We start from the raw sequence: 27503 nt of genomic DNA on the forward strand, positions 1-27503 counted from the left end.
TACCGTATTTTTCGCCCCATAGGACGCACCGGCCCATAGGACGCATCAAGCTTTTTTGGGGGGAAATAAAGAAAAAAAAATTTATTCCCCCCCAGGCGCCTTGAGATCAGGTCCGGGGACAGTGGGGAGACGCGCTGCGCCTCCCTGCTGTCCCTGGAGCTTGTGGGGCAGGCAGCGGGGAGAAGCGCTCTTCTCCCCGTCGCCCACCTTCAGATCAGGTCCGGGTACAGCAGGAAGACGCGCTGCGTCTCCCAGCTATCCCTGGAGCTTGTGGGACAGGCAGTGGGGAGAAGCGCTCTTCTCCCCACCGCCTGCCTTGAGATCAGGTCTGGGGACAGCAGGGAGACGCAGTGCGTCTTCCAGGTGTCCCTGGAACTTGTGGGGCAGGCAGCGGGGAGAAGCTCTCTTCTCCCTGCCGCCCGCCTTGAGATCAGGTCTGGGGACAGCGGGGAGATGCGCTGCGTCTCCCCGCTGTCCCCGGAGCTCGTGGGGCTGGCGGCGGGGTCTCCCCACCGTCAGCCTCCAAACCACTTCGGGAGACAGTGGGATGGCGGCGTTCCGCCTCCCTCTGTCCCCCGACCTTGTGGGGCTGGCGCTGGGGCTCTCCTGAAGCCTGGAGAGCGAGAGGGGTTGGTGCGCACCGACCCCTCTCGCTCTCCAGGCTTCAGTGAAAGCCTGCATTCGCCCCATAGGACGCACACACATTTCCCCTTCATTTTTGGAGGGGAAAAAGTGTGTCCGATAGGGCGAAAAATACAGTAGGTTTGTTGAGATCAGAGAGTTAACTGTTCTAAGGGAGAGATAACAGTGCCAGATATAGCATATGATATGTTGCAGAGATAGCCCCAGCAATAAAGATGTTTTCATTTGCACTATTGCAAAGGCTCTGTGGGCGGAAATAGTTCTTTCATCCTACTTCTTATTCAATCTTGTAGACAGAAGATGGTCATCCTGCAGCAAGGGAACTATGGTTAGTAGCCATAGCAAAGATACATTCATTCCCTGTGTGGGTGGGTGGGTGGGTGCGTGCATGCATGCACACACAATTTTGCCTCCATTGTTGTAAGCGCTTCCAGCTTTTCATGCAGCCTTTCCATTTTCCTTCATGCAAATGCTCATTGCTCCAAAAATATTAGAGTGTTCCCTACCACCTATTTGATACCAAGGCTCACAAAGAGGGATACAGTGGTACCTCGGATTACATACGCTTCAGGTTACATACGCTTCAGGTTACAGACTCCTCTAACCCAGAAATAGTACCTCAGGTTAAGAACTTTGCTTCAGGATGAGAACAGAAATCGTGCTCCAGCGGTGCGGCGGCAGTGGGAGGCCCCATTAGCTAAAGTGGTGCTTCAGGTTAAGAACAGTTTCAGGTTAAGTACAGACCTCGAACGAATTAAGTACTTAACCCAAGGTACCACTGTACAGTGGTACCTCAGGTTACATACGCTTCAGGTTACATACGCTTCAGGTTACAGACTCCACTAACCCAGAAATAGTGCTTCAGGTTAAGAACTTTGCTTCAGAATGAGAACAGAAATCGTGTGCGCGGCGGCAGCAGGAGGCCCCATTAGCTAAAGTGGTGCTTCAGGTTAAGAACAGTTTCAGGTTAAGTACAGACCTCCGGAACGAATTAAGTACTTAACCCGAGGTACCACTGTATAGATCTTCGTTAAAGAAACTTGCACTGTTGCTAAGGGACATACAAGTTCTTAGCTGGTGCTGGTCAGAATTTCTTGTGTATGGCTGGGCTGGGGCAAGAGGAGCATGGAATTTTAGCTGTTTGACTTGGGGGTTGCACTTTGCTAGGAGATTAAAGTTCACAAGTGATGGTCTGCTGTTCAGATAAGTTCTCTGAGGGATGGGGGGTTTAACAGCTTTGCCGTGAGAGCTCCCGCTTTCATTTGTCAATTTAGATATGTGTCTGAGAGCAACTGATGATCAAGCTGAGCCCCTGGCAGTTGGGCAGGTTATAAAAATGAGGAAACTCTGAAACAAAAGTTCATTTGATGTTGCAAGGAAGAGATGGCAACAAACCTGTCACAGGAAGTTATGCATTTCCTCTTCTCATGCTTGCTTTCACTTTGCAAGTTACAGCTTGTGGCCTTGCTGTTCAGATAAGACTCACATTGTAGGTTGTACTACAGCAAACAGAACCTAGATAAGTGGTGATGCAATCTTCCTTACTTGCCTGTGCTAATGTCCTTGCTCCATAGAACAGCTAATTAAATAGCCTCCGTTTGAAGTCTTGGAAATCACATGATCATAAACGTCAGCTGCTTTGCACACTGTGTTTGTGGTTCCTATTCTTGCACGTTGCCTTTGCCCCAGTCCCCTTCAGTGAACCTTTGGGCCCACATTCGTTTTCTGTAGGATAAATACCCAATCCAAGAAAGCTATTGTTTCTCCCAGAATTACACTGTATATTACTACAAGTAGCTTCCCACCACCACCTCAAGGGACCTGCCCTTTGGCTTCCGCTCAGGGTGTGTTTGGTCTGCTTCCTTGTTTATAATATCTGCATGCCACCCTATGATCATGTTGTCAGGGTCGCCTTACAACACTGCTTCCACTTGTGAGCAGAGGGCTTTGCACAGAAGACGTCCCTATATCCTAAGATATGTCCCATGTTCTCATGATATCAAAAGGAGTGGTGACTTTCTGAAGCAGCCACAGTTTGCAATACAGTTGTACCTTGGTTTTCAAATGCCATGGGAGCCAAACGTTTTGGCTCCTGAATGATCAAAAACTGGAAGTGATTGTTCCAGTTTTCAAATGTTCTTTTGGATGCTGAACGTCCAGCAGGGCTGCTGCAGCTTCCGATTGACTACAGGAGCTTCCTGCAGCCAATTGTAAGCCGTGCCCTGGTTCCTGAACATTTTGGAAGTCAAACAGACTCCTGGAACGGATTCCATTCAACTTCCAAGGTACGTCTGTATTGTAGCTAAAATGACATACCATTGGAAAGAGTCAGTAGATCTCCCCACCCACCCACCCACCCACCGTCCATTCATAAAACCAAGTGCTTCATGGTCAACTCACTGGGATTGATTTCTTTCCCAACCAAGTGTGTGCAGAAAGCCCAATAAACTGCCCTTTATCTCAGTGGTTGAGTGCATGCATTGCTTATCGAAGGTCCTTGGTGGGGTCCCTGGCAATGCTGAGAAAAACATGGGAGACCTTACAGAGCCACTGTCGGTCAGAGAAGACTGAACTGAGAGCTAGGTGGTTGAGAAAGTGGCTCCTCATATCCTAGCAGTTTGTTTTTATCATATGAAGTCTATTTCTTCATTGTGTTCTCTTTGACGCGGGTGGCGCTGTGGTCTAAACCACTGAGCCTCTTGGGCTTGCCAATCAGAAGGTTGGCGGTTCAAATCTCCGCAACGGAGTGAGCTCCCATTGCTCTGTCATAGCTCCTGCCAACCTAGCAGTTCGAAAGCATTCCAGTGCAAGTAGATAAATAGGTACTGCTTCGGCGGGAAGGTAAATGACATTTCCGTGCACTCTGGTTTCCGTCACAGTGTCCTGTTGCGCCAGAAGCAGTTTCGTCATGCTGGCCACACGACCCAGAAAGCTGTCTGCAGACAAACGCCGGCTCCCTTTGCCTGAAAGTGAGATGAGCGCTGCAACCCCAGAGTCGCTTTTGACTGGACTTAACCGTCCAGGGGTCCTTTACATTTTACCTTTACCTCTCTTTGACTAAGGAAGAGGCATGCCATCCTGCCAGACCCAGAAGATAACAAATGAATAACGTTCACCTCAAAGCAAGCCTTGGAAAGGGGAAGAAGGCAATATTGCCTTTTGGAGTCCTCAGCTGTCGTGTGAGAATGGAGCAACAGCAGGTGTCTTATCCCATGAAAGGCCAAGACATTTAAAACACATTAACACAATACAGCAACTGTCTTTTTTTTTCCCCGACCTGAAAATCTCTCCCAGCTGGGAAACTGTCCATTGGAGTGGACAGAGTGGTCTAGCTAAATTGGGAAGTAGCTCTTATCTCACTGGAATCTGTGGAATGGAACTCTCCAAATGGGCTTGGTTACATCTCTTGAGGAGATGAGTTGTGTAGGCAGGACTTGTCTGCTCCTCCATTCATCCATAGCTCTCTGGTTTTCTTCCTTATATAGGGATGCCAAGATTTTCTGACGGGGTTACAGCAGGGATCCATCTCTGTCCGCTTCTCTGTCACTCTGCAATAGCTTCTGTTCGTTGGTTCAGCTTATTCAGCTAAAACAGCCTTGCAGATAAGTCTACAAATATTGCTAGACACACACAAACACACACACACACAGCCTTCTCACTTCCATAGACCTGTTTACTCATTTGTGGGTCTCAGGCTGCAATCTTACATGCACTCACTTGGGAGGACTTCAGAGTAGGCATATGTCGCACCAAAATGTAATAACAAAAGGAAATGTGCCTTTGCCTGGTATTTGCATGGTAATTTTTCTTCTTAAATACTATTTTATGTTCCAAAATTTGTCCCCATATTCTCTGTGGAAATATGTATAACGAGTATAAATGAGTGTCAGAAATCAACTTGGAAAACTATTTTAAATAGAAAGTAAAGTGGTACCTCTGGTTACATACGCTTCAGGTTACATACGCTTCAGGTTACAGACTCCGCTAACCCAGAAATAGTGCTTCAGGTTAAGAACTTTGCTTCAGGGTGAGAACAGAAATCGTGCTCTGGCGGCGCGGCGGCAGCAGGAAGCCCCATTAGGTAAAGTGGTGCTTCAGGTTAAGAACAGTTTCAGGTTAAGTGCGGACCTCCAGAACAAATTAAGTACTTATCCTGAGGTACCACTGTAAGTAAATAATCACAAAGGTATCAGTCAACATGGCATTAATACTGGAGGATGCAATGTTTAATTGATCCACCAAATCAATATTTTTTTAAAAAACTTCCAATATCTAAAAAATGCCCCTGTTTATCATTAAATATCTATTAATATGAATGCAAGTACTTCTTATGACTGCATGTGGTAGCCACCAGTACTATTTTTCCAGGAAAAAACGGTGACAGAACTCACCATGAACACCTCCCTTGTTCTCTTGGAATGCCAGTGCCACCCACCTGACAGGTGCCGGAACTGAGTTTTGGCTGAAAAAAAGCTCTGGTAGGAAGAGAGACAACCACATTCTCTGAGGAGAAGATGTCTCTTCTGAGATTATACTTACACATTATCTAATAATGAAGTATGTTTCTTGCTTTAGAACTATTGTGTTTAACACAAATGTAACTTAAGTTTTCTTTAGCTGACGGACACATTTTATATAGCAATATAATATAACATTTTACAGATTAGCGAACTCAGACAGAGATTGGCTTTAATACTTCATATGTTAGGTTTGGATAAGTTATGCCAGGGACCGGACTTGCCATTAACTATTGGCAGTTCTATGCTGCTGTATTAAATCAATTTGCAAGGGAAGAACCTTTGAGGTATGAGTGAGAATCTTAAATATTTAGGTATTTGGGACATAATTGTGCTGAAGCTTAGACACATGTGCAGTGCTTTTTGACAGCTGAAAGAAATTTGGCACCCACCCTCTGGACACGGAATTGATAATGGCAATCATATGCCTTTTTAAAATTCTTTTTTTGGGGTGAGGAGGTATTTTCTGTTTTGATGAGAAAGGCCAGTGTAGCCTTTCCATATGTCCACAGTCTTCTGGACACATCACATGTCATCCATGTAATGAGATTAGAGGTTAATTCGTCCTTTGTCTGCATGCAAGCATCTACCTCAAAAGGTGGAGTGTGGGTCTTTTCCATCCTTGGGGATTACTCCCAAGCCCACAGCATGTTATCTTGTCACTGCAGCAGCCCTTCACAAAATAAATAGCAATTTACAGGGAGTCTCTTGAAATGCTGCGATAGCCTCAGAACAAAGAATTCATCTGTTACCCTCCTGACAGCATTTACTCTGCAATTGGCTTTCTCAACCTTTTGGCTTGATTACCCTTTTTTGGGCGGTTTGGTTCCCTTTCAATTTTTCATAGACAGAAATATGAGAGATTGGATTCTGGTACATTCATTAGAAATCCATTGAAACGACGGAGGCGAGCAGGGGGAGAATGTTCTTCAGTTCAATGGCTAAAGTAAAATCAATTAACGCTAAAAGCTTAATGCACTGGAAATTCTTGGAAATTCAGTGCTGCCTTTTTAGCAGATAATTCAGAAGTTTTCCAGTATGCGGTTGACAAAATGCAATTGATGCCTCCCTTCATGGATCCAGTTGCCCTTTGCAAAAACCTTTGTTTGCACGGGAGACCGAGAGGGTGAGCGGATGGGAAATTCCACCTCTCCTCACCTCTCCTGCTTGGCTTTCTCTTGGCCAGGTGCTTCGAGGTTTGCCTGGATTTTTAATGCAGTGAGTCAGTTTGTGGGGTGGGGGGGAAATTGGCAAGCATTTTGTTCATACGAAAGCAGCCTAGAATGTTATGTTAGAAGAGCGATCAAGGTGCAGGGGTAGGAGGGTGTTAACATGCCAAAATTGCGTTGTGACACATAGAAGATTTGGGAACAGCATCGTAGGATATGGGTCACTGTGTTTCTGCTGATAATTGGCAGCTTTTTAACAACTACCACATCACCTTGTTAAGAGAAGGGGCGAGGCAGGCAGTAAGCTCTTCGTTCATCAGAAATAGCATTTAGCATTGTTGTAAAATAAAAAATATGCCCTTTTCCCTTATGGGGTATCCAAGAGCCCATATAGAGTCTTACATAGGTTCCCTATTGGTAGGAGAAAATAACAGAGGCCAACCAGAGAATATTGAGAAGCAAAGCAGCTAGTAAGCTTGATCTTTATTGATCTGTTGCAACAGGGTACTCCCCTCACACACAGGAGAGGAGGAGGACCCCCAAAAATGCTGTGCAAGGGCTTATAAAGACTTTTGAAATTCCCATCTTCTAGATCAAGACCACCCCCAGAAACATTATGCATTCATCACAGAAGGGGTGTAACCTAAGACCACCCCTCAGATACATCCCAGAAAAGGCGGTCTGAAACAGAACATTTGCATGTTGTTTTTCTCCTGTCCCAGTTTATCGCCTGTCTGGCAAGTTACTTGATTGGATTGCCTGGGGAGCCTGGCCATTCTTTTGTAGTGGTAAAATACTTATTTCCTGGGCCAGGTCACAGGCTCACACCTTAATCATATCTTAAATGTGTCCTTAAGGCAGGATTTGGGGAGAAAGAGACAATGGGGAGACTTTTCCAGTTTGACCTTGCAGAGAAAACATTTGGTCAGTTTAGGAATCAAAATGGTTCCAGGTTGGCCTTCCTGTGTTGATCTATGTATGTGCGGTTATGAACATTGCCATATATCTAAGACCATAAAATTCCTATCATAGCATGAACTTCTCCTCACTCCTGCAGGGATAAGATAGGAAAGGGAGGTGGGGCTCGCTCTTCTGGTGCTGAAATGGGAGCCACAAAATATGGCATGCCATATGTTAAATGCCGTTAGCTTCTTTAATTAACACAATGCTGGTGTTTCTCCTACTTTTTGAAATCTGTGGACCAGAGGATGAGTTTCTTCTGGGCTTGCTACCTTTTTCCTTTGCAAGAGATCCAGCAGACCAGATCAGGCCTTCGTTTTCATTTCCGCCTCCCATTTCCAACACGCACCATTTGATAAAGGAACAGCACTGGGAGTGGCATGGTTGCAGCTACGAAGCCAGACAGGAGGGAGGGAGGGGGCGGGGACTGGCAGCCTGTGTGGGCGGAGCCACGCTGGCAGGTGGAGGGCGCAATTCGAACTGAGGAGACTCTCGGGGCAAAGTTACCTCTGGACCCTGATCCGAGTCCCAGAACAGCAGGGCTGGCCCACCCGTGAGGCAAGGTGAGGAGGCCATCTCAGGAGGCAGGGTCTACAGGAGCGGCAGATCCTGATGTAGATCTTTATTCTCTCCCCCCCCATTCCCCCCCTTCCTGTAGATCTTTCCTCAACCCTTCTTCCCTGACTGGGGGAATGGGCGCGATTTTGTGGTTTGTCTGGGGCACCAAAATGTCTAGGGCCGGCCCTGCTGGAACACAGACAGGGAGCTGTCTTATAATACCACCCGCCCTGTGGAACGCCCTCCCACCAGATGTCAAAGAAATAAACAACTGTCTGGCTTTTAGAAGACATCTGAAGGCAGCCCTATTTAGGGAAGCTTTCAATATTAGATGAATTATTGTATTTTAATATTTTGCTGGAAGTCACCCAGAGTGGCTGAGGAAACCCAGCCAGATCGGCGGGGTATAAATAATAAATTATTATTATTATTATTATTATTATTATTATTATTATTATTACTACTACTACTACTACTACTACTACTACTACTACTACTACAGAGGAACAGTGGTGGCACAAGGTGGTTCATTAGAGGATGAGGGCTGACCTCCAGACAGTGGGCAGACTGCCAGCCCCTAATGTACAGCACCATTAAGACATTGAGTGGCAGAATGTTTTGCTCCATGTCTCAGTTGTCTTTTTTCCTTGATTATTGCTTCATGGCGTCATTCTGCTCCCTTGCTGTCCCCTCTGCTGGTATCTATTATATTTGTGCTGAGTTATTCCTCAGTGCTGATCGCAAGGAAGACTTTCCAGTAAACTCAAAGCCATCAGATTGCTGTGATAGCCATCAGCTCCCCACCTACCGGTGCGTAATGAAAACCTGCCACTAGACTGAAAAGGTCATAAAGGAGCTTGTTCCTTCCTCGCTTAGCATTTATTGTTCTGGAAGTCAGTCTCATGGTTAAGAACTTGCCTCAGTATAAGGGGTGCCAAGACTTGACCTCATAACATATTCATGCCTGTTATGAGTTGCCTCTCAAACACGTGATATAAACACAAGAGTGCCTCTGAGCCATGTGCAGAGTGCTTTTACTTGGCCTTTGAGGAAAACCCTGGCACGCACCGGCATGTTTGGCATGCAAGCCTTGCTAAGAATGTTGCACAGTTCTTAAAACCAGCTTATTCTTCCAGCACTTCTGTTTAAGAAATCAAGCCTTCTTTTCTGTTACCTCTTGTGAGTGTTCAGTAATAATTTGTGTATCCATGAGAAACCCCTTGACAGTTCAGGTTGGGATACACACACACACACACACACAGTCAAACCTCAGTTGTCGATCCATTCCGGAAGCCTGTTTGGCTTCTGAAACATTCCACAACCAAGGCGCAGCTTCCGATTGGTTGCAAGAGCTTCCTGGACTCAATCGGAACCTGCATTCGATGTTTGGCATCCAAAAAACATTTGAAAACCAGAGCATTTACTTCCGGGTTTTGGGTGTTCGGGAGCCAAAGCGTTCAAAAATGGAGCCGTTCAGGAGCCGAGGTTTGACTGTATAAATTTTCCCCTCATCTTACCATCTCTTCTTGTTTTAGGCATAATAGTGATCCCCCCTTAAAGTTCTGCTTTAGGTGAGATTCAAGGCAGTTCAAGGCTAGAAGATTTTCACACACGCGCCTATTCATTTCTGTGAATGCAGCCTTCCCTTGGTAAATTGGGAAGAGCAGGAACAGAACTAGGTCACTGCTTTAAAGGAGATAGTGTCTGCTGGCAGAGTTGCCCTTTCCAGGCCTACGCAGATTGGCCGGGGAGTCCCACGATAGCAGCTGAAGCAGAAGGGGCAGGTGGTGGTTCTTCACAGATTGTAGCTTTGAATTCTCTATGAGCATCAATTAAAAAGCTGACATTCATTAAATTGCAGTTGTCGCCACACTTTGTTTTGGATTCCAAAATGTGTAGCCTGACGAATTCTTCTGATCCAAGGTCTTTGATAAGGGCGGGTAAAGAGTGTTTTGGCAGAATCTAGTATGATTGGAAAGCAGCATTCCTGTGCCTCGCCGCACGCTGCCTGACTATAAGCCATATTGAGAGCAATCAGAGATCTAGTGGGGGCAAAAAGCTCCCTATTCCCTTGTATTCCCCCAAAATGCATATTTTAAATACTGATGACGCCTGTCTCTGTGGAGATGAGGAGTGCACCTGTAGGAGAACCCAATTATGCGGGTCATTTGTACAGGTAAAAGATGAATCAAATCAAGACAAATGTGCAGCAAGCTGAGATTTCTGATTAGACTCCAAAGCATGTCTGCCTATTTTTCTTGACTTATAAGGTCACGGACAGGTTTGAGGAATCTGGCCCGTGTAATATATACCAGCAACAGGTAAAAAAATCTATGTAACTGTGCTACCCTGCACACCAACATTCATCCATTCCCTCTAGATATATCAGTAGAGTCCAAGACACAGTTTGCTACCAGGAGATAACCAGTCCATTCACACATTTCTAGGCAGCACAAGCAAGTGAGCCAACCTTGGACACAGTGTCACGGATAACACACCACTTCCTTCCAGGTCACAATGGCCAACATACGTCAGGATTTATAAACTTTTTTTTTGTCTTCCCCAGCAGTATGTAGGTCACTTAAAAAATAATAATGGGGACACTCCTCATGATGTAGTGGCTGCTCTCGCCACACACCCCATCCTGCAATGACATGTTTCTGCTTCTTTGCTAATTTTGCATGAAAGTGGGAGAGGATTTGAGGACAGTGTGCCTGGAAATGTCCCCTCTGCTCAGTTTGGTACTGGCCTGGCAAGCACTGTGACTAATCTGGCAGAAGTGGAGAGGAGTGGAAGACAAGTTGTAGAACAGTCTCTGGAGGACCATCTCAAATAACAGAAGGGCTGTAGCTCATTGGAGGAGCACAAGGTTAATAACAAACATCTCTAGGTAGGCCCTGCCTGGAACCTTAGAGGCTCAGTGCAAACAGTATTAGTCTGGATGGACCAGTAGTCTGAATTTATATAGGGTATCTTCCTATGTTCTTAACAGGCACTAGAGAGCGTCAGACAGGAGCAAGGTTAGGACTCTGCCTACTCCATACTTTTTTTAAAAAATCCCACACCAAGAAAAGTTAAATTCTGACCCGTAGAAACTACACAAGTTGGTCAAATTTGCGTGATTCGCTTTATTTTGTGTATGTTCCATGAGGACTAGAAACTTCCTTTTTTTAAAGTGCAAGCTGAGATTCTTGGGAAGATGACTTCTGTGCCTGCTTCCACTTTCTGTCAAATTGCAGCGTAAGCCAGCCCTGAGCAGCCTGCAACAAACTCATGGTAAACAATGTTTTCAGTTCTTCTCGCAGTTTTAAGAGGTTAAGAGTAGGCCATCTCAGTTGTGAAACTTCCTTCTTGGAAGATAAATTTGTGGTTTTCCTTTACAGGCTCTTGAGATCTGTTGGTTGATGCCAGTCACCTGGAGTGTGAGCTGTCGCTTTGTTTTAACGTTGTCTACCTTGCCTTGCATTCTCCCTCCAGGCACCATGAAGAGGTCAAATATAGATTTCCCTCCCCATGTTATTTACCCCTTCAGCACCCTGTGTCATTCTGGAAGAATATCTCTGCATAAGTGCTGCCTCCTTGACTTCAGATTTCCTATCCTCAGTGAGTCGCCTTTGGTGACTGCAGTCACTTCCTTGCACGTATTTGTGAAAGCAGGTGGCTTCCTTTATGTCCTAGTAACTCTGCCCCCCAAGGCTGACTCCTGTCGCACCTCTAAGATACGTAAAATCCAGGGTGTTAGCAAGTTACAAAGATAATGATTTTAATTGAAGTTTAATGTCATATGTTGTTTTAATTCATTACGCTGATTTTGTATGAGCCCCATCCTGGAACAGCGTGGTAAATATTTCTAATAAAATAGTTGGAAAGGCCAAAACAAATCGCTTCACATTTACAGTGGTACCTTGGTTCTTGAACAAATCAGCTCCTAAGCATCACAAACCTGGAAGTAAGTGTTCCGGTTTGCGAACGTTTTTTGGAAGCCAAACGTCCGTTTCGGCTGTCAGCTTTGTTTCCGGGGCCAATCAGAAGCAGCGCCTTGGTTTTCAAACGTTTTGGACGTCAAATAGACTTCCAGAATGGATTGAGTTTGGGAACCAAGGTACCATACGGCTTATAAGAGCACACTGAAATTGCTGAACTCTTACAGCAATCCTGTATGCTAGTCTATGCAATTATTCCCTCCCCCCCCCCCCGCAAAAAAAAGAAAAACCATTTCAAGATCATGTCCTGAGTTCATAGCATAGGCAAGATTTCAGCTGGGAACTTTGCAACTTGATTGTTTAGTCTCATAGCGACTGTCACCCACAGACTGGGTTGAGCAACATTTGCCTGGGAATTTGAATACCTTTTCTAGCCATGACCTAGATCAGCCATCATTAACTGGTAGGTCACAGGAAGAAGCTGAACTCTGCAATGAGTTACTGGCAGACTAAAGGTTTGGGAGAGGATCTGAGGGCAGAAATGCCTTTTCTTCCTCTTTCACCATTGTATCCTCTCTACAAGACTGCATAAGAACAGCCATGCTCAGAGCGATGAGGAGGCATTTCTCTTGAGAGGGGAAAGACAAGTCCTTTCCATTCTTGCACTGATTTCCCTGTACTTGGAGCCTAGCAATGTAGATTGGGGGAGGGGAGGCAGCTCCCAAAGAGTCTGGTCAGGAATGGTCCTGTCCCCAGTCTTAAAAGCTGGCGTCCACTGGCCTAGGGAAGAGGAAAAAGGAAAAGAGGAAAAATATTTAAAAGGGTCTTGCAAAAGAAAAAAAGAATAAAAAGAGGAGCCCTTGTTTATATTATTTACTTAAGGCAGCCTTCCCCAACCTTGTGCCATCCAAATGTTTGGGATTTCAGCTTTCCTAAACCCTAATGATGGGCCATGCTCACTGGGGCAGATGGAAGATGTAGTTCAAAACACCTGGAGGGGTACCAGACTGGAGCTGACTATTGGCTATTGTTCATCTTGTTCACTGAGATTAGAGCAAGAAGCTGTTGGTTGGTGTGATGCTGATTTTGCTGGAATAGCGTAAGCGAAGATTCAAACCTACCCAAACCCCGAGATCATCTTCTGAGGTCCTCCTTTGTGTGCCGCCTCCTTGAGAGGTCCAGAGGATGGCAACACGAGAATGGGCCTTCTCTGCAGTGGCTCCCTGTCTGCGGAATACCCTCTCCAGGGAAGTTTGACTGGTGCCTTCTTTATATAGCGCCAGGCAAAAATGTTCCTTTTTAACCAGGCCTTTGGTTGACCTGATGGACATCCTATATCCTTTTAAAATGTGGCTCTTTTTTGGGGGGGGACGTTATTGTTCTTATTTTGATATTATATATTGTGATCTTTTCTTTGAACTGCCCTGAGACCTCCAGTTATAGAGCAGTACATAAATTCAATAAATAAAATAAATAAATAAACCATGATAACATAACAGACAAGTATCAAATAAAAACCACACAATCAAAGATGGAAATCGGTAACATCAGTGATAGCCCAAATAGCCACAATCCAGGACAGCTTTCATGTTCCAAATGCCTGGGCAAACAGAAAAGTCTTCGGCTTACATGTAAAAATATCAGAAGTGGGGGCAGATTTGATTTTCCCCAGGAGGTGGTTCTGTAACCAGGGTGTCTCCACCAAGAAAAGGCCTGTCTCTTGCCACCACCCTCCCATCTTCTGCTGTAGATGGGGAGAACAATCAGGGCCTCTCCTGATGATCATAATTCCTGGGCTACTTGGTGGTCGGAAAGATATTTGGATCCTAAATAATTCAGATCTTTGTAGGCTAATAGCAAAGCACTGCCACCCATAATGAGTTAGGCATTGCACCACATGTTTCTACTACATCCTGGACGTTCCTGGAGGTGTGCAGGGGAACAGCTAGCTTAAGGGTTGCTAGCTCAGGCGTCGTAGTTGAACTTCTGGAGAGGTGGAATGTGTCTGCAGTCCTGATCAACAAAGAGAGATGCACAAGCATTCTACACCTTCCAATGCTTACCTGCTAAAACTTCAGCTTTGGGATTGCCATAGTGCCCTCTTTTTGGGGATGGGCCTAGAGCCACTTTGCTGAGGCTGCTCTTAACTAACAGCTAGTAAAGATCAGATTTTATTGGTCAGCTAAATACAGGTTATAGCCAAGAACAAACAAAAACGGACACGGAAACTAATTCAGGAGGGTGACCAATAGCCATTATTTGATGTATTCCTTTTTGGTTTGTTTGTTTGTTTTTGCTCTCTATCCAAGATTATTTGGAGCGGGCGACTGAACTTTCCTCTAACCAGTAAAATTAAAGTTAAAGGTTCCATATCTTCCCATTGCCACTGAAAGCCCTGATGAGTGTGTGTCTTTAAAAGATCCCTGGATGTTGGCAAGTTGCTCGTGGAGAGAATTCCCAAAGATGTGAAGTGGAAGTTGGAGACATGAACCCTGAAGACACTTTGTGGCCTGTCCTCCTTGAATGGACTTAGTATTCGGATGTGTTGTACGCAAAATGGGCGTGCTTGTTGTAGACTTTGGGCTGATGGAAAAAACCAGTACCAGCTATGCGCTTAAGTGAACAAAACTGCTCGGTTTGGTGGTTCTGTGTTCAGGTTCCAGATCTTGCAGTGCTTCCAGAGGGAAGCTTTCTGCAAGTGTGCGGGGTCATGGCGTTCAGTCTGCCTTATGCCCTCAATCCACCCCGAGATCACCTTGTGCCAATAGCTGCATCTCCCAACAGCTGCAAGGTTTTTGTGAGCAGCAGAGCAAAACAGAGCACAAAACCAGCAACTTGTATCCCCAAGCTCTCCCTATTCTGGGTGGGGGGGGGGTAGGATTTCCTGTCCCACGTCCTGTTTAGCGAGTGTTAGGTGTTGCAGGAAGAAGTCACCTGCAAGTTCGTGAGCATTTCCCGAATAAATGCTGCTGTGCTGCAGAGCTGTGCAGATGAACGAAGATTGCAAAACGCTGCTCACGTTGGCTTTCCCTAATACTAATAAGCGATCGGTTTTAAAATTGGGTCGTAAGCAGGCATCCCTAGAGGAGGCAGCAGCCTCTAGCCCCACCCCCGCCCGCCCCCCAGCCAAATAAGAGCATGCATGACAGTCACATCTTCTGGTTGGCTGGCAGTGATGCACTGTCAGATTGAACGACTAATATCCAGGTTACTATGGTGACCAGAACCAAGAGAGTTGTAGTGTTTGAAAGCAGTGGTTTCTCCCTGCAGAAACCCTCCACCCCTCTGCTTTTCTCCCGCACAGACTGTTTCTCTTCTCTTGTTTCTTCCGTGGAACAGTGTGAGTAATATTCTAGCTGAAGTGATCTCTGGCTTGTCACGTTTCTTCCATTTTAAACCTTCTCTCCATGACGTTGAAGCACGCTGGGTGCAAAATGGAATGCAAGCAGCACCATTCGCCCACGTGCAAGTAACTCTGAAATCCTGAAGCTAGAGCAGGGGTCAGCAACCTTTTTCAGCCGTGGGCCGGTCCACCGTCCCTCAGACCATGTGGTGGGCCAGACTATATTTTGGAGAAAAAAAATGAACGAATTCCTATGCCATGCAAATAACCCAGAGATGCATTTTAAATGAAAGCACACATTCTACTCATGTAAAAACACCAGGCAGGCCCCACAAATAACCCAGAGATTCATTTTAAATAAAAGGACACATTCTACTCATGTAAAAACACACTGATTCCTGGACCATCCACAGGCCGGATTGAGAAGGCGATTGGACTGGATACAGCCCCCAGGCCTTAGTTTGCCTACCTATGCTGCTTGGGTATAAAGCTTTGATGTGCTTCGTTCCTTGAAATTAAAAACCCCTTTTTTCAAAAGCTTCAAAATATGGAAATAGTGCAAATATCAGAAATGGGTTTGTGATGGGTTTGCATCCGGTCCCCGGGCCTCAGTTTGCCTACCCCTGAGCTAGACCCGCTGGTGGATTTAATGAGTAAGCCTAGCAGTATAGCTCCCTGGGTCTGTTTACGTTTGAGGTAAAGAGGACTCTGAGATAATCTAAGGTCAGATCATCTCTGCTAGAACCTGCCTCTCAGGTGTTTGGGCACCTTTTTCAGTCCAGCTGTTCTGCCACATTCATTTCTCCAAAAACAATTTAGGCAAGAAAGCCATGTATTGCAGCTTTCTGACTCATTTTGTCTTCTGGCCACCCTATCATTATTATTATTATTACATTTTCTGTCTTTCAGGGAACTAGAGGATAGTGTTGTGTTTTTTAATTTAAAAATAACAGCAAAGGTGACACCGATTCACAAAATAACATAGCTTTCAATTACCTGCTATTGTATAAATCATAAGGCAATTTGCTAGGGAGGGAGTTTCACCCTTTGAAAGAAATGTTAAGTAGAGTTGCACAATGGTTTTTGTGAAATGTTTTTACATTGAAGGGTGCGGGGTAGATTAAACAAATATGGGGCATACTCCACTGGAAATAAGTTCCTCTGTGTTCAGCTCTCATGAACGCCAGGGGAGGTGCTCACAGGAGATGGGTTCAACAAGTTGCGTTTGTTTGGGTAGGTGCTATGACACCTGAAATATGCGCAGCAGTCTGGTAAGGTTGTCTAAGTCTTGGGCTTGGACATGAGAGAATTAGGTTGACCGGTGGCAGGCAAGTGCTGGCTTGGGAAGCAACACCAGAACAGACAGGTACATTCCCTTTCTTCTCTGCTGCATGCAGGCATCCGCAGCTGTTTCAAGACACTTCGAGTTATCCACCCTGCTCGTTGCTAATGGTGAGCAGCAACAAAGGTCAGGTGCATTGTGCAACATGTTCATCTAAAGATGTCCACCGAAAAATGCAGAGCACGTAATCAATCATGTAAGAAAAGTGTCAGTAGCATAATAGTATGACTCTTATCTTAAACAACCCATAGAGAATCCTTTTTATTGTTTATTTGGTTTTCAAATCTGAGTTTTACGATCACATATACAATATATAACATACAAACAAGATTCCAAGGAATCTTCTGGACTTCCCCCTCCTCCCCTTTGTGGATCCTATTGTTAATCATTTCCTCGTTCATCTTTTATGATAATCCAAATCTTTCACATCTCCATTATGTCCAAAATTCACCATTAAACTACAAATGCTACTCTAGTCCTGCTAACAGTTTTAAGTGTTTACAGTGGTTTTTAAGATAAATTATAAATATTCCCTATTCCTTATTAAAATGTTGGTCTTCCTGATTTCTGATTCTTCCGGTCATTTTTGCCATTTTGGCATAGTCCATCAACTTGATCTGCCATTCTTTTCTGGTAAGGACTTTATCTTCTTTCCATCTCTGGGCTAGTAGCATCCGTGTAGCCGGGGCCACGTACATAAATAGCCTTTTCTGCCCCCTTGGGATTTCGGATTTCCTGGATTTGTCATCCATTCTTAGTGAGCTGGCCTTTTGAATCTGGACCTGCCTTTTGTGTTTGGGACTGTCCCTGAAGCACTGAGCTCTTAGTTACGGTTTGGAGTCTGTAGCAGCGTCTTACAAGCCAGCTTTCAAAAGCCCTCTGTTGTTAGGGACATTGCTGCTACAGTCACTGCCTTCCCAGGCATTCTTTCTACATGTGGACTGTGACCCCAGACACATACATGGCCCCAGTTGGCATTAAAATGTGTAGTGAGAGAGGTCTATGGCACAAACCAGAAAAGTAAATACTGCTTGTTTTTCATGCTTAGACCCTCGCTGTTTGCTTTTATTAAAAGGGGGAAAGAAAAACAGCTTCTGTTGCACACATTGGATGAATCATTTCTGCAGCCTTTCGAGAGCAGAGGTTACTGAACTGGTCTGTGGGCAGGAGGCTGTCTGCAAATGACTTCCTGTGAAGTTTTGATGAAACTGGCTCTGTGCTATTTCTGCTTCTTGTTCCGATAGGCAAGTGCATTCTGCATGTGCATGCACAGTTTTGTACTGGCAGCCAAGATTCTGAATGTGTGTATCTTTGCTTATTTTGCATATTTCTGCTTTTCTGTTTTATTTTAAGTGCCTATCCTCGAGATGGGGAAGTTCACGCACAGCAGTGAAAACTGCTAAAAGGTAAAGAGGTCCAGTCGCGGACGACTCTGGTGTTGCGGCGCTCATCTCGCTCTATAGGCCGAGGGAGCCGGCATTTGTCCACAGACATGTGGCCAGCATGACTAAGCCGCTTCTGGCGAACCAGAGCAGCGCACGGAAACGCCGTTTACCTTCCCGCTGGAGCGATACCTATTTATCTACTTGCACTGGTGTGCTTTTGAACTGCTAGGTTGGCAGGAGCAGGGACCGAGCAACGGGAGCTCACCCCGTCACGGGGATTCGAACTGCCAACCTTCTGATCGGCAAGTCCTAGGCTCAGTAATTTAGACCACAGCGCCACCCTAGTCCCCTTATTTAGACAGCTTCTTACCACCTCTGGCTCTGAAGCTTTGAAAAAGTATACCAATCTGCTTTCACATCTAACTTTGCAGGCATGAGGAACAGAAATTGAGTGGTGGGGTGTTAATGAGAACAGAGGTGCCCTAGCTTGCTATAACAGTATCCAAAAGTGATGGAAACCACCTTTTAACAGACTCATCCCCACCTATCCTCTTGGGCTTGCCGATCAGGTCGGCTGTTCAAATCCGCATGACGAGGTGAGCTCCCCTTGCTCTGTCGCAGCTCCTGCCAACCTAGCAGTTTGAAAGCACACCAGTACAAGTAGATAAATAGGTATCTATCTGCGGTGGGAAGGTAAACGGCATTTCCATGCGCTCTGGTTTCCGTCACGGTGTCCTGTTGCGCCAGAAGCGGTTTAATCCTTCTGGCCACATGACCCAGAAAGCTGTCTGTGGACAAACGCTGGCTCCTTCGGCCTGAAAGCGAGATGAGCGCCGTAGCCCCATAGTCGCCTTTGACTGGACCTAACCGTCCAGGGCTCCTTTAGCTTTACCTATACTCCACCATACCACAAATCTCAAGAGTCAATTAGTCGAATGTGATCAGGCGATGGGAGAGGAGAGTTAACTATGAGTGAGTGGGAATGATGTTGACTATGGAACCTCTGGTGATATAACAAGAAGCAGAAATTGTTGCCAGTGTCCTTTGTAAAAGCAATATCCAACAGCTACATTCTTGCTCAACCAAATGGAGGGGAGGCATGTACTTGAAAGTATAGAGCAGGCTTCCTCAAACTCGGCCCTCCAGATGTTTTGAGACTACAATTCCCATCATCCCTGACCACTGGTCCTGCTAGCTAGGAATCATGGGAGTTGTAGGCTAAAAACATCTGGAGGGCTGAGTTTGAGGAAGCCTGGTATAGAGTATTGTTCTCTCTTACACACACACACACACACACACACACACACACACACACACACACACACACCGGTGATTCACATTGTAAATGCATCCACCTGTGATCTGCTGTGGCTTTACCATGTGTTCATCTGGGTCTGCTAAGGCACTGCAAAAATAGCAAATTAATCAGGGATTTTCAATGCAACTCACTGTGGCGTTAAGTCAAGAAGTATTAAATACCTGGAAGACTTGGCCTCCTGTCCCGATGGCACCCTGACGTGACAGCGATCAGTGTTGTGCACCGTCTTTATTGTTTGTTAGTCTTGTCCCTTTTCATTTCTTTTCTTTAAAAAAAGCAGACTAATATTTAATATTAGCGGCACAGCCCTGAGCAAGTTTATTCAGCAGACAGTCACATACGGGGCTTACTCCCATGGAAGGTGTGCATAGAAGTGCAATCTAAGCACTCCTTGGTTCTTTCCCTAAAAAGTGAGGGGGGGGCAAATTATTTTTTCTGATGGAAAGCATTGGCAGAAAACAATGAATTGGTGCGATAGTTTAGGTTTCCCAAAGAAAAAGAAATTTGGCGGTGTTTTGGGGATTCTGTTCCCATTTTTCAGTAAGTGATACAGGACCTTTTTAAGAACAAACAAACAGATTTCAGCATTTGGGTATGTTCATCTTGCCAGCTGCACTTTCAGCTCCTGCACTTAAAATTATCGTTAGCTGTCTTTCCTGTAAGGGAAATAAAACTGCACGCATGAAGCGGGGAAGATTGTTAAAACCCAACATGCAAATTACGCAAGTTGCTGAAAGGCCTGCACCCCAGCAATGGAAATTATATTTTTTTTAAAGCTGAATAACAGCTTAAAATTAAATATTCTGTTTCTCTTTGCATTAAGTTTCTGGAAATTCTTTCCCATGGACAGCATTGTCAAAAACACTGTGAACTCTCTTTATTTAAGCCTGAAATTCAATCCAAGGGTCGTGTTTTTGTTTTGTTTTGTTTTTTAACAGGGCTGTTTTATAGGATCTGATTTTTCACTCTGGGGTTGAATTTCTTAGGTGGGGCTTCTAAGTTGGAGTGTTAGGAGAGAGCAAGCCAGTGTAAGAAGGACCCAAGTCTCGCCCACATGACGTGAGCAAAGGAGTTGGCCCTCTTCTTACCTCCATCAGGAACGATTTTTTAAAATACAGCAAAATAGTCTCTGGAACTCATTCTGCTGGAACAGCTGTATTAGAAAGCTGTTCACAAAAACAATTGCAGTCTTCGTGTCACTCTCAGGAGTCAGCAAACTTTTTCAGCAGGGGGCCGGTCCACTGTCCCTCAGACCTTGTGGGGGGCCGGACTATATTTTGAAAAAAATAATGAACGAATTCCTATGCCCCACAAATAACCCAGAGATGCATTTTAAATAAAAGCACACATTCTACTCATGTAAAAACACCAGGCAGGCCCCACAAATAACCCAGAGATTCATTTTTTTATGTTTTTATAATGTTGCACTATTTTGGTGTTGTCAGCCGCCCTGAGCCCGGCTTCGGCTGGGGAGGGCGGGATATAAATAAAATTTATTATTATTATTATTATTATTATTTTAAATAAAAGGACACATTCTACTCATGTAAAAACACACTGATTCCCAGACCATCCACAGGCCGGATTGAGAAGGCGATTGGACCGGATCTGACCCCCGGGTCTTAGTTTGCCTACCCATGCTTCTTGGGTATAAAGCTTTGATGTGCTTTGTTCCTTGAAATCAAAAACCCTTTTTTTCAAAAGCTTCAAAATATGGAAATAGTGCAAATATCAGAAATGGGTTTGTGATGGAGGGAACTCCATCAGTTGCACAGAGTACCTAACTCTCTGTACCTAAGCCTGGATGAGTAGCTCTATCTACGCACCTTCCCTGGCCCCATCCCAAAGAATGCACAGGTTGCCCTCCCTTATGGCCTTTCCAGAACCGTGGCTGAAGGAGTCGGTGGTTCTTTTTCTTCATTTGCATGATCCGTTCTAATCTTGGCCGTTAATCACGGCCTCCCGAGCTGCTAGGAGGTGGTGGAGCTGATCTTACAGGTTCAAGGTGGCCTTTCTTCTCCCCTTCACACGCTTTAAAGTCTATTTCTTTAATGTGTTTTTCCCCTCTCTCTCTCTCTCGCCCTGCAGTGAGAAACGCCGCCTGCAAGTCAGCGTCGCCAATCCGGTCCAGTGCAGCATGCATGGTCGGAAATGCACCGTCTCCGTGGAAACCAGAATAAACCAATCAGAGCCAAACTTCACCAAGGATCGGTCAGGCTTCGTTCTGTGTGTGCCTGGAAATTAGCATTGCTTCTGCTAGGGGAGGGCTGTGGGGGGGGGAGAGAGACTCCCCCTCTAAGCAGCCTTCCTTTCCTCTTGTGCCTTGAATCTTGCACGGTGGGGGGAGGAGGAGGAGGAGGGTTGTAAAGATGTTTGTCTGTGACACACATCTAGACATCTCTAAAGCTGCTACACTGAGCAGGAGCTTAAAATAGCCCCGCCATTGTGCTGGCTATAAATTTAGAACTGGCTCCCATGCCATGTTTTAGCAAAGTGCCTTTTATGAATGGGGATATATATATATATCCCCCTCTGCTCTCCTCCTCCTATTCCTCCCCCCCCCCCCATACCTAAGATGGTTGTGTAATTAATCCTTGGGACTCCAAAGCCTTGTATGGGAGGGAATGGGGGGGGAACCCCTTTGGATTTTATGCAGGCCTTAATTTTATGCAGACCTTAATGTTAAAAGTGATCTGTACTTAAAAAGAGGTGGGCTTTCTGTAGCACAGGGGCAAGGGGCTGGCAGCAGCTTCCACGGAGTTTCCCCAGCCCCTTTTGTTCCAAAGAGGTTGTGCCTGAGAGAAACCGCCCCCTCCCCAGGCCAGGGGTCGCCCACTTAGAGCCCTCCAGACGTTATGGCCTCCTAGCTCCCATCATCCCTGCACATTGGCCCTACTGATTGGAGTCTCGACAACATTGGACGGCAGCACGTGGGCTGCCCTTGCCCTGGCTTCCTCAACCTCGGCCCTCCAGATGCTTTGAGACTACAATTCCCATCATCCCTGACCACTGGTCCCGCTAGCTAGGGATCATGGGAGCTGAAGGCCAAAAACATCTGGAGGGCCAAGGTTGAGGAAGCCTGATCTAGGTGGCATTAGCCATTGCGCCCTGGAAAGGATGTCCTCTTTGGGCATTAACTGCTTCGCTGCAGTGCTTGTGTTGCACTGGAGTCCCAGATGGGCTCTAGGTGGTTGCGCCCGGACACCAACAGACAGATGGAAAGAGCATCTTTATAGTATGTCTGTTATCTTCAGAGAGGGGGGCTCCCCTTTGTGCATGACTTGGCACAGATTTGCCTTCGCAACGCTGCTGTTAGTGCAAGCGCTGGAGCCGATTGCTCAGGCCAGCTCACAGTGTGCTTTATCCAAGCGGCTGGCATCATTCTGGCCAGTGTAGCCTCATAGTTAGTTGCCTTTTGTCTCTCCGGCTTTCCGCTGGGTAGCGGGCACAGCCTTGTCGATGAGCTTTATTTTCTTCTCGTGCCAAAGTAGCTGTGTTTTGCTTGACCCTGAGCGCTTCCAGCATCTCGAGACATGGGCCAAGATGCGCCATTCTGGAGCACCTGACAAAGGCCCACACCAAATAAGCAAAATACCAAATAAGTAAAATTAAGTAAATGGGGTGTGGAGGGACCAAGCCTGACACTGCGGGTCAGGTCAGGATTCATTGACTTTGCGATTGCTCACAACCCAGGTAGGAACATTGAATGACTTCGGTTGAATCAGGTTTTCTTAAAGCAAGGGAATGTCCTTCCAAGATTAATGGGTGGTGGAGCAAACTGGCTTGTTCCTGGGGAGCAAGTCCCCACCACCATCAGATCGATGGACAAAGTCCTTATTACACAGTTCCCAGGCATTCTGGCTGTGCTGTTTCCCCATCTTTGTGGTCCAGCTTTCCAGAGAAGGGGACCACCATCTGGGTCCCTTTCCTTGCTTGTTTTATGGCTAGCCTGGACGTGGCAAGATCCACATTTTAAAGTGCTTTTTGGTAGAGATGCCCACAGGCTGGGGTGGTCAATACCATATGAAGTCTTTATCCGCTTATGGCATGTATGAAGTCCATTAGCCATCCCTGCGTTCGTTCCAATGAATGTCAGGCACATCTATGCTGAACGGCGTTCAGGTTGGTCCTAGCCCATCTTGTAAACCCGACCAAAAGTTTGCACTCTTCCCTGTTGCCAGTAGCGAAACGGACCTATCCCCACCACTGTGTCTTCTTCTGCTTCTCTGTTAATTACTCAAAAGCCTTCCAGCTCTCACTTTCATAGCAGCCAAATTAGCCATGGAAACTTTTTAATTAGCACTTTCATACGGTGTCCCGGCATAATTGCTGCATTTGAATGATGACAGAAACCGGCCCTCCGATCCTCGGATGAAGGGTGGTTTAGAAATTGAAGAAATGCAAAATAAATAAACAAATTGTGTGATAAGGAAGTCTCTCCAAATCTGTAAGACTGGCTATGTCGCGTGCTATGAAGTATTTGTCTTGATTTAAATGAATATACAGTATTTGTGTCTTTTCTGTTGTGTGTATGTGCGTGAGTGAGAGAAAAGAGATTTTTTCAGTTTTATCTATAAATTAACTATTCCTTAATTGTATGTTTGATTTTTAAGCCTGAGGGAATAATGGAATGAACATTTTTTAATGTAGTTTATATAGAAATGTGGGCAAGCACCCTTGTTATAATTGAAATGTATTTTTGTTTACATCATTCATTGCAATAAATAAAAGAAGTATCATTTATACCCAATAATGCTCTCTCTTTTTGTATTTGGGAAGCACACAGAAATAATATTATGTAGAGAAGATTGCACATGGGTGAAGGGAAGTAACGGGTATGGGGGGAGAGGGATATAGGGCAGTATTTGGAAAATTGTTAAAGTGTGCATGTGACTCAAGGGATCAAGAACAAGGAGTTTCGAAACAAAGAAGGTGACAAGCAGGCTGACGATTGTGCAATTGGTGAGCAATTTTGGGCAATCGCCCTCAAAAAAAAGCTCCACAATTATAGGCAATCTCCTCCTCCAAAAGCTGAACAACTCTAGGCAACCCCCTCACCCATTTTCTTATTTTTAAGTCCCCAAAAATTGGGGGCGTCTTATACACGGGGGCATGTTATACACCAAAAAAATACGGTACATAGCAAGGTCCCATGGACCTTTGGAGATTTGCTTCTCTTTCTTGCCAACTATGCTAGGTGTTATCCCATATAGATCAGGGTTGTCCAACTGGTTGATCGGGATTGAGTAGTCGATCCCTGGGAGGTTCTGTTTGATTGCTGTCAACCATGGGCTCCTTTTCGTTAGCGGTTGCATAAGAGCATCCAGCCCTGCCCCCTTCACCCCACCCTCCACTTCTTCACTTCCCTCCCTTCCCAAGAATTACCAACAATAGAAGAATGGCAGATGAAGATGATGGATTTTTCGGAGCTAGCCGACCTAACCGGAAGAGTCCGCGACCAGAAGGATGAGGAGTATCAGGAAGAGTGGAATAAATTTAATGATTATCTAGTTAAATTTGTTAAGTTAAATTAATTGAAAATAGCTTGCAGATACTTAATTGGCTTAGGGTTTTATTTATGTTAAGTGATGAATTAATTTGTTTAATTCCATAAGGTGAAGATTTAAGGATGTTAATGTTTAAGTTAAATTTCATAAGAATTGGGATTTGGAAAACCGTTAAAAGGACATGCAATGAAATTCAACCAAGGGGAAGTGAGGAAGTCACTTAACAAAGTTAATAAGTGTAATTTTCAATAAGGCTATGATTTATGTTTGTTTGTCTGGTGTGTTTGTTTGTTTGTTTATAATGTTGTGAAAACCAATAAAAAAATTTTGGGGGGAAAGCACAAAACTTCCCTCCCTTAAAAAAAGAAAAGTTCAACAACTTTGACCTGAGCCTCCCAAATCACTGCCAGTTTTTTATTCTTTGAGTAGATCACAGTCTCTTGAGAGTTGGACATCCCTGATATAGATGAATTGGCATTTTCTTCTTCCCCACTTGGTTTGAGACAGGGATTGTAAAGGTAAAGGACCCCTGACAGTTAAGTCCAGTTGCAAACAACTCTGGGTTTGCGGTGCTCATCTCACTTTACTGGCCGAGGGAGCCGACGTTTGTCCGCAGACAGTTTTTCCGGGTCATGTGGCCAGCAGGACTAAGCCGCTTCTGGTAAAACCAGAGCAGCGCATGGAAACGCAGTTTACCTTCCCGCCGGAGCGGTACCTATTTATCTACTTGCACTTTGACCTGCTTTCGAACTGCTAGGTTGGCAGGAGCTGGGACCGAGCAACGGGAGCTCACCCCGTTGTGAGGATTCGAACCGCCGACTTTCCTATCGGCAAGCCCAAGAAGCTCAGTGGTTTATACCACAGCGCCACCCACGTCCCACAGGGATTGTAGATGGGTGCAAAAATTAACAGTCAGTACAGTAAACAAGGGAAACCCAGACTGAAATGCCCCTGAAGGTGTTGGAAAATAATATCTGGGATACAGCAATGTCTGAGCATCTTGCCAGACACAGGAGAGTCATTAAAGGCATAACATAAAGAGACATCTTCCAAGAAACGCGGAGCCTTTTAACTATGTTAATGACCACCAAATGAAGCCCTTGTTAGACGAACTGCTCAATCTTCTCAGTGGAGAGGTTATGGTAAGGAAGGCATTGGATATGTAAGCCTTATGTGTAATGTGTAAGTGTAAGTCAATGGATGTGTAAGTCAAAGGATGTTAGCTACCATGCTGAAGTGGACTGTACATATGAGGAACGGCGGGTGCCTCCCCCTCGCCCTGCTCCCAATTCAGGATCCTGAATCTACGTAGGAGCAGGAGGACAGTATAGATTTGGAACAGTGGTTTGCAAAGGGGCATAGTTCAAGAAGACAAAAGTTGGGAAGAACTGGGTGATGAACAGCTAGGAGATGAAGAACTGGATGAGAGAGAGTCAACGGACACACTCTCACTGGAAAGCCAACATCCGCCCAGCCCAAGGTCATGATGAGCAGATGTGGCAGCACAGAAAGCAAAGTGGTTGCAAGATCAGGTTGCAAGACGAGGAAGTGACGAGGGTGACCTGGAAGGGAAGTGGGTGGAAACCTTAACTGGGAGCACCTTTACTCCGATAATGGACTCTTTGTTCTTTCGCTGTGATCATTAAAATCTCTTTAAATGCTAAGAGACTATTTTTGCTTTGTTCTGCTTATCCACGGCCAAAGGAAGCCACTTCCCCAATGCCTGACAATGAATAGAACAAACACCATTTGTTGCTGCTAAGTGTTTAATGGTTCTTGTATTTTTTTTATAAACCAATAAATGTTGTTTTTTAAAAAAGCCTAAGGGTTAAGAAATAATGGATAGGATCCAGCGAAATGTAAGCAATTTGAAATCCAGTTGTTCTCAATGGAAGATATGTAGGCTGCAGACTCAATGGGGCTTTTAAAGTTTGCAACTCCTGCTGAAATCACAGCAAGTTGTTTCATTTGGAATACACACCGTGTTTCCCGATACCTTTATTGTAAAAGGGCGAACATGATGCAAACGTCTCTATTTCAGATAAAAGGCTTCCCTCAAACACAGAGGGAATGCCAGCAGCAGCCTCAATGTTAACTTACTTCCCGTTTCTTGATCACCTTTTTAAAAAAACTAGCTTTCATTGTCACCTTAAGGAAGAATAACTCCAGTACAGAAAGGGAGTCCATGAAGGATGTTGAAAATGTATTAGCTTGTGCTTGTGAGCTCATGAAGAAGGAAAGCACCCTCAGAGGCCAAATGTGCTTAAGAACTTTGCATTATTGTTTAGTTCTGAACCTTAAAAATAATTTTAAAAATCTCATTAGCTGGACTCTAGCAAATGAACAAGACACACTTCCTCTTCTGAATCTCCTTGTGACTCATGCACCATGTGATCCCAGGAATGCCATTCACAAAGCTTGGTTTTCTTTCTCTTCCCAGTGAGAGACTAGCTCCAAAGAAGGAATTGCCCTCCCTGTTTTCCAACCTGTTTTCCTCTTCTGTCTCCCCATCCCTCCAAGACAACGTTGCCCCTCAAAACTACAATATGGAGGGGTGACTTCAGCCGTACATGATCTACTTTTATTTTTATTTTTTTGCTTTTTTAAAACTGGAATCCTGAGGGTCCGCTGGTGGGTGTTCGGAATGTGAAAAGCACACAAGGGCATATTTGAGGTTTCTTCATAGTGAAGCCTTCCAGGTGGACTACAACTCCCATCAACCCTGAAAAAGCTTGGCTGGGGATAATGGGAGTTGGGAGAACAAGTCTGTGTTTTACAGTGCAGATCCTATGCAGGTCTGCTTACAGAAACAAGTCCTGCTAGATTTAATGGGGCTGAC

The 27503-nt window shown here is 45.2% G+C and overlaps 1 protein-coding gene across 3 annotated transcripts in view; it reads left to right on the forward strand.

Annotated features, from left to right (window-relative positions):
- MYO1D (myosin ID) overlaps positions 1 to 23910 on the forward strand; it is a 175961-nt gene extending 152051 nt beyond the window's left edge. For 2 of the 3 annotated variants that reach the window (XM_083469533.1, XM_083469534.1), the window contains exon 22: positions 21246 to 23910. In XM_083469533.1, coding sequence (XP_083325659.1) covers positions 21246 to 21402 — 157 coding nt within the window. In that variant the 3' untranslated portion in view covers positions 21403 to 23910. Of the gene's footprint in view, positions 1 to 11022; positions 11123 to 21245 lie in introns of all 3 variants that reach the window. The other variant, XR_014518099.1, reaches the window with a different exon arrangement.
- Positions 23911 to 27503: the final 3593 nt, after the last annotated feature.

This window comes from Podarcis liolepis, assembly GCF_965112155.1.
Source record: "Podarcis liolepis genome assembly, chromosome: 13".
NCBI classification, from domain to species: domain Eukaryota; kingdom Metazoa; phylum Chordata; class Lepidosauria; order Squamata; family Lacertidae; genus Podarcis; species Podarcis liolepis.